This window comes from Lipophrys pholis, assembly GCF_963383615.2.
Source record: "Lipophrys pholis genome assembly, chromosome: 7".
Classification (NCBI taxonomy): domain Eukaryota; kingdom Metazoa; phylum Chordata; class Actinopteri; order Blenniiformes; family Blenniidae; genus Lipophrys; species Lipophrys pholis.
The window spans coordinates 17,829,425-17,836,322 of NC_137638.1; the positions used below are offsets into that span (position 1 = coordinate 17,829,425).

The 6,898-nt window shown below is 42.9% G+C and overlaps 1 protein-coding gene across 1 annotated transcript in view; it reads right to left on the bottom strand.

Annotated features, from left to right (window-relative positions):
• osbp2b (oxysterol binding protein 2b) overlaps window positions 1-5,040 on the bottom strand; it is a 51,584-nt gene extending 46,544 nt beyond the window's left edge. The window contains exon 1 of the mRNA XM_080467296.1: window positions 4,475-5,040. Within this exon, the coding sequence (XP_080323422.1) occupies window positions 4,475-4,632 (158 nt within the window). The 5' untranslated portion in view covers window positions 4,633-5,040. The remainder of the gene's footprint in view (window positions 1-4,474) is intronic.
• Between the last annotated feature and the right edge of the window lie 1,858 nt (window positions 5,041-6,898).

Genomic DNA, 6,898 nt, shown 5'->3' on the forward strand with positions numbered 1-6,898 from the left:
ATAACATGACCCGGTGACAGGCTGAAACAATGAGATGTTAAGAATGTGGCCCGACACCCTGCTCTCACCTTCGCAAGAAAAACACAAGGACCACCCGGGCAGGCCCACTGAGATGCTCTAACACACACACACTCTGCAGCTGAGACCAGCAGAGTCCATTAACAAGATTAGCTCACAGCAGCCGCATCTCTTGGTCCAGTCACTCTGCTGATGTACCAGCTGAGGAAACAGGATTCAGGCCAGAGTCTCCCCTCCAGCTGGGCCCAAGGTTGGCGAGCTCACCACTCTCTGTCCCCGCCTCCCTGCACCCAACAGTTGAGTGTGCGAGCACCAATACCAGAACTTGACTCTCCAAACGGAGGCAGACGGTGCCGAAAACCCCCAGCGAGCACTTGAATTGATACTATCTGGTTACTCTCCTGCAGCTGGGAAGGAAACGTGGAGGGGATAGTCCACTATGAAAGACAAGGCTGGATTCACTAATATGGCAGCTCCAATAACACTCAAAGCTTTAATGCTCTGTAATCTTTCCTAGTGCACCAAGCAGGACTTGCTTTAAGAGGTGAAAATGCAGTACTGAGAGTATTAAAGCTGGAAGGAAAAGTCAATTAAGAAATTAAAAATTAAAGACGTTTAAAGAGAGAGGAAGCACAGTGACCTCGTCATATAGGTCCTGAACAGCAGAATGAGGCTCATTCTTGATTTATACTCCATAAGCAGGACACAAAGCTGATGAGGGATAAAAGACAGCAAGACTTGCAGTGTCCAAGCCAAAAGGAATCAATAACAGATGCACTGTTGACTCTCCGTAAAAGTCATTACCGTTATTAACAGGCACAAATGCTGAGTGTGTCGGTTCATCCAAAAAGAATCAAAGGATTGATTATTATCCACCAGTGGCCTCAGGTTAGAGACGAAGTAATGCTAGGCTTATTCATTATATCTCTAACTGTCATGTCAGTCATTATTGAAGGATATGTAAAATGACCTTTTAAAAAGGGCAAATAAATATTAAGCACTGCAGATTAGACCACTGATCAATGCCTAATAGAATATGGTCTGATGCAAGTTGTCTGGCAATTAAAGTGCATCCTCCCATGGTAGAGGTTATTGTGTTTATGACGTGGTAAATGATGATCCAAAGTTTCATCAATAGCTCCTGCAGGAACAGATGCTCAAATTCCCGACAACCTAACAGTTTACACCTCTTTTTCCACTTTTTAAACCATCTCCAAAATGACTTAGCGAGTTACTATAGCTGCTTTGCTGCATACCTTGACATTTTCCATTATTGATTCATTCGTAATAAAACCTGTACATTTCATGAACTGGTTTTGATTGATTTGAGATGGGTCAGAAAACTTATTGAGAAAACCTTTAATGACTACTAGTTTACCATAATTATTTCGGCAAAAGTTCTCATTTTATGTTTCTTTTTAATGAGTATTCTCTGTTGAATTTCTAGTGGTTGTGAGCTCTTCATGGAAGACAACAAGGCTAGTAGACACATTTTAACGAGCAAACTAATTAAAACCTTGCCAAAACAGTCAGGTCATTTCAAAACTTTTTCATGAATATCATGATTGTGACACTCTAAAACAAAAATAAATCAATAATCCATCCGCACTATTATTAATGAGAAGCCTTTTTGTCTTAGTGTTCCTCTCATAAAACTGTAGAAGGGCCGAAAGAAGAAAAACGAGTCGCAAGAATTGTACATTTGACAAGTAATACAACCATTATTTGACATACAAAGAAGATGCATTGATTAAAATGTTGCTTTTGTCTGGCTGCCTGTCTCCAATTTTGCATCTCCCACAATGGAAGTGCGAATAGTCAGCCAGGGAGCCGCACACAAAGTCGCACAAAGCCTGAAGTCAGACAGGCACAATGTGCTCTGCCAGGAAGACATCAGCGGAGGGGGACAACTTGTGCGCTTCGCTGCTTCTGTGCTCAGATGTCGACAGGCTACCTTTACTTCAGGGACAGCAGTCACCTTACAAACATAATGGACTATTAATAGAGGGGAGAGGCAACAGGCGTCTTGCGTTTCACCGTCACCCAGGGCAGTGAGAAGGGGCTTTGGCTACCGAAGCTCTCTGTCTAATAACAATTTACCAACAACAAAAGACATCCAGGGTAAAGGCTCTGTGGCGGCGAGGCAGCAGCATGAGATGAAATTTGCTGAAAAAAGTATTTTACAGTTTTGACTCTTAGTACTTGAGTAACTCATGAGTCCAACCCCCCCCACCGATGTCAGACCATCCCACTATCAAATTGTCATACTGACACAAATGAAAATGTTAGAAAAGCCCATTTTCCTTCAAGGATGATCTTAAGAGTCACATCATCTTGTCGCAGCAAGCAATTACACTTCACAGTTAACATATACAGTAGGTTAGACTGGGTTTTATCAATTACTTTTGATTTGTGAAGACATTGTAAAGATCACAGTGAGACATTTCCCTTTTCACTGTCATAGCAGAGGAAGGTTACCTCTAATGGTTGCAGCATCACTGTGCTGTGAATTCCTTCAATTAAGAAACCTGCGTCAAATGGCGTGAACATTTATTACAGCAAATACCCTGTTGTTCCATTTAAATGAGCCAAAAACTGAAAATGTGAAAGTTGTTTAATGCCATAGCTTACGAGGGGAAAAAAAAAAAGAAAATCACACTCAGACGGTCGACATTATACATTTATACTAAGTGTTTCAGTGTCAGGGTGACATATAAAGTGATGAAGAGTTTCAGTGTTGACAAACGGAGTCGAGTGGTCGCAAGCAAAATGATGAGACATGCAATAGCCAAGCGATGAAGGTAATGAAAAATATGATGCACTTGTGTGAATAACAAACAGTGTCAAATGCAACTCTAAGTTGTTTTTTTTCAGCTTATTTGTCACCGTTGTCAGCAAATGAAATCGCCTCGGGTGAAGGCTGTAAAAACGCCAGAGAGGAGACTGTGGAGTTGTATGTTTTTATTGGGCCGGGGCTGAACTTCTTCAGACACTGAATGAACTGTGGTAAAGTGGTGACAACAGTCACCAGACCACTCAGGAAAGAAGGAGCTGAAGGGATAAAAAGAATCAAGTATTTGTGCATTAGGAATATTGACTGAAGTTTAAGTCATAGTTATTGACCTTGGTTAGGGAAACACTGAAATCTCAGCTGTTCAAGTAGTGTAGGGGTTAGCACTCTCGCCTCACAAGAAGACCCCCGTTGGGAGTCCAGTTGGGACTTTTTGCGTGTGGTTGCATGAGTTTGCGTGTTAAACCCCATATGTGCATGTACGTTTTCCTCCCAAAGACTAACAGCCTCCTTTTGAGGTACATCGGTGTCTCAGAATTGCCCACAGGTATGAATGTGTGTGCGATAGTCATAAGATGGCCTTGTGACGGGCTGGTGACCGATCTACATTGGGTGTTTAGCTCTAGAACCCTCCAACTTAAACAGTACAGAAGGTAGATGAAGTTCCTTCATTGATTCTATTCAGAACTTGGTGAAGCATTTCAACACACAACAATGCTGAAGCAAGTTCCACAGCAAACATCTGAAAACAGACTTGCCAGTGTGCTGGGATTCCATGCAAAGTGTATATACTTGTGGATAAGGTTGTACTGTCACGTGAAACAGGAAAGTGGTCCTGGGATGCGCTGGAGTCTTGCTGGAGGGGTAGTGGGTCTATAGCTTTACTTGACACTAGAGAATGGAGGTACACTCGTAAACCTTGTTTTTACAGCTTAGTGTTAGATAATCTATCACGAGACTACACAGTGTACCTAATAGGAGGATCTTCTGTATTGTCTCCAGAGTGAAGGGTAAATTGTACTTTGGAGTGTCAGTGCTATATAAACCTGGTTCTACGCTCATGGAGCATCTTTGCAGTGAACAGGAACTCTTGAGCAAAGTGGAAAAAAGTAAGATTTTTGTCATCCAGCTCCATTGCTCTTCATCCCTCGCCTGCACACTCACACACCTGCTGAAACTCGACTCCTCTGCCAGACGCACCTGAGCAACAGGTGCTGTCGGTCTGTTGCGTAGCTGCTGGGTGATGACTTCCAGTGGTAATGAATGAAAGCACACAAACTAAGTGAAATAAGCATTTCAAGACAGTGACGTTACCACGGGAGGCCCCGTTGTGGAGAGTGTGACATCTCTCCGGTAAAGCGGTGATGGTGATGAGGGAGAGGCGGACAGCTGGACGCTCTGACAGTTCCTGGCAGCAGGCTAATGGGTTAGCCAGCAGCTAACACCTTAATTCGCACACTTTGTTGAGTTAAGTTGCTGCGGCCGTGTGAGAGTCTGTCTGCCTCCGTGTCTCCTCACAGCTCACAAGCAGAGGAAGTGTCTGCTTCTGACATGTGAGCGTCGCTTTGACAGCTAGCTTTAGCCTGCTAGCAGGCAGCTGGATGCTGCGTTTATTCTGGAAGATCAAAGCGCCGCGTCTGTTTGTTTGTTTGTTTGTTTGTTTACCTGTAGTAGGACAGCAGGCCGTTGCTGAGGACGAACCAGCGCCGCTGGTAGCCTTTCAGGTAGTTGGTCCATTTAAACAGCCAGCCCTTGTAGGTATCCGAGCCCGGTGCCGGGGCCGCGGCAGAGGCGGACGCCGAGCCCTTCCCTTGCTCGCTCATCCTCCGCTCCGCCGCACGCAGATCGACCGGGGGGACGCTTCCCCGGAACGGGACCGCCGGGCCGAATGAGCTCGACGGAGGAGGGGTCCGGGAGAAAGCAGCGTGAGCCCCGTTCACATGACGGCGGAATGGACACCGGAGGAAGGACGAGGAGTGATGCCGAGACACTTTGCTGATGCAGTCTGCGGAGGATCCGGGAGCACAGAGCTGCGCTGGCTAGACCCCGAGACACCCCCGACCACACTGTCTCCACACTCAGTGGTTCCCAGGACCCGGGTCCCAAAGTGTCAGAGACAGAAACCGTGGCAGGGCGAGGATCCCGCCCCGCTCCTTCATCTGGAGAAGACCGAGCGGAGTGAACGGGAGTGACCGCTCTATTCACTCCAGTCTATGACTCAGACCTGCACCACGTGACCTTGTTATCCAAACATTCCTAAACATTGGACATGCGGTCTGAAACCCCTTCTCTCATCCCTCCCTTCTCTCATCCCTCCCTTCTCTCGTCTCTCCTCTCATCCCTTCTCTCATCCCTCCCTCCTCTCGTCCCTCTTCTCATTACTCTTCTCATCATCTGGGCATGTTGGAGCAGGAATTATTAAAGAGCTCAAGATTTTGTGGAATATTTAAGCCTTTTTTTAATGTTAGTGACTTTTTAAAGTCTGCGAAAATTGAAAGAAATGCCATTGACATCTGATTAAATCAAATTAAGTCTTACACATCTATCCATCTATGCCACTTATATCCTGTTCAGGGTCGCGGGCTGCTGGAGCCAATCCAGCTCACTATAGGCGAGGGCAGGGTGCACCTTGAACAGGTCGAGAATCCATCACAGCTATTTTCTCAGATATTTCTACACTCAACATATAAATTCGAGAAGTTTCAATACATCCTTTTTTTTCTCGATTTTTTGATTTTAATGATTATAACGTTCATTTAAACAAAGGATGGAATGACACGTTATCTTATGAAACATTGAAATATTTTCAGATACTGTGATTTCAAAAAGCATAACATTGAAAAGGCTTGCAATATGTCAGTTAATGTGCAGTAATAAATCTAAAATATGTCGGGTTTTATGGTTTCAATACTTAAGGGAAACATTGACTTCTCCATTGTAATTGGGGTCACATCAGAGGTCAAATGGATAACAAAACCGATGGGTCATGAAGAAGAAGGAGAAGAAGAAGAAGGAGAAGAAGCAGAAATAGAGATAAATGTATCAAAATTTGTACAAAAAAGATTATCATAAATAAACAATGGAAAGAAAGGTACAATCTTTTAATTGTCATCAAAGATTCAATGTTAAAAAAGAAGATTTTTAAGGACTATATATTAGATATATTTCATTACTTCAAGTAGAAATGTCAGCATTTCTATTGGGATCATTAATGAGAAGATCTGGCCTTTATCAATGGTACCTGATTCATTTGCCATCATGTTTATTCTACATATCTCCTCCACAGATATCAGTTTCAATATGTACCCTTTTTTTGTGTGCAGGTCTCCCTTTCGTGTTTGTTGTGTTGGATAACTCATGTTGTTTGATTTACTTTTATGTTTATCCACTGTGAAATACGGCATCAGAAGCCCAAAAGGAGTTGCTTTCTTTTCTCTACCTTTTTTTTTTCTCGAGTTCTAAAAATCGTGTCAGGAATTAGCACACTGATGGAAAAAACTAAATGTTCCATTTAAATGCAAAGTAAAATTAGAATTGAAGTGATACATGTGTTCATATGTGGGTCAAACAGACAAGTGTTTGTTTTAAAATGTTTGCACCAAGGTTAAAAAGAAGTTTCTTTTAAAAAAAGAATGAAATATTGAGGCACAGTAAAGCCACATATCAAAAATCTCTAGAGCAGAGATTAAGTATTTGTTGGGGTTTTTTTTAATGCTTTTTCTGGTCCTGGTGCCTCATCTCTAAATAAGGCTTCAGGGTAATTTAATATTAGGGGACTGTTAGAAAGGAGTACATCATTTTAAAAGCCAGTTTGTATTACACATGTTCAAATAGTAAGATAATCAAAACGATAACTGACTGTTACACCTGTTTGAATAAATGAACAATGCAACACTTAAACCAAAGGAATTCCATTTTCTGATCCAGCCATTCACAAGGCTTCAGCAGCCCAGTACCACAGATGGTGCAGAGATAATTACTGGGTTAATTAATTCATTAGTTTTCTCAGTGACTGTAATCATTATCGGGCTGCCACTGTGAATGAAAGCAGGTCATTTAAAACACAGGGGAGATTATGTCCAGATGATC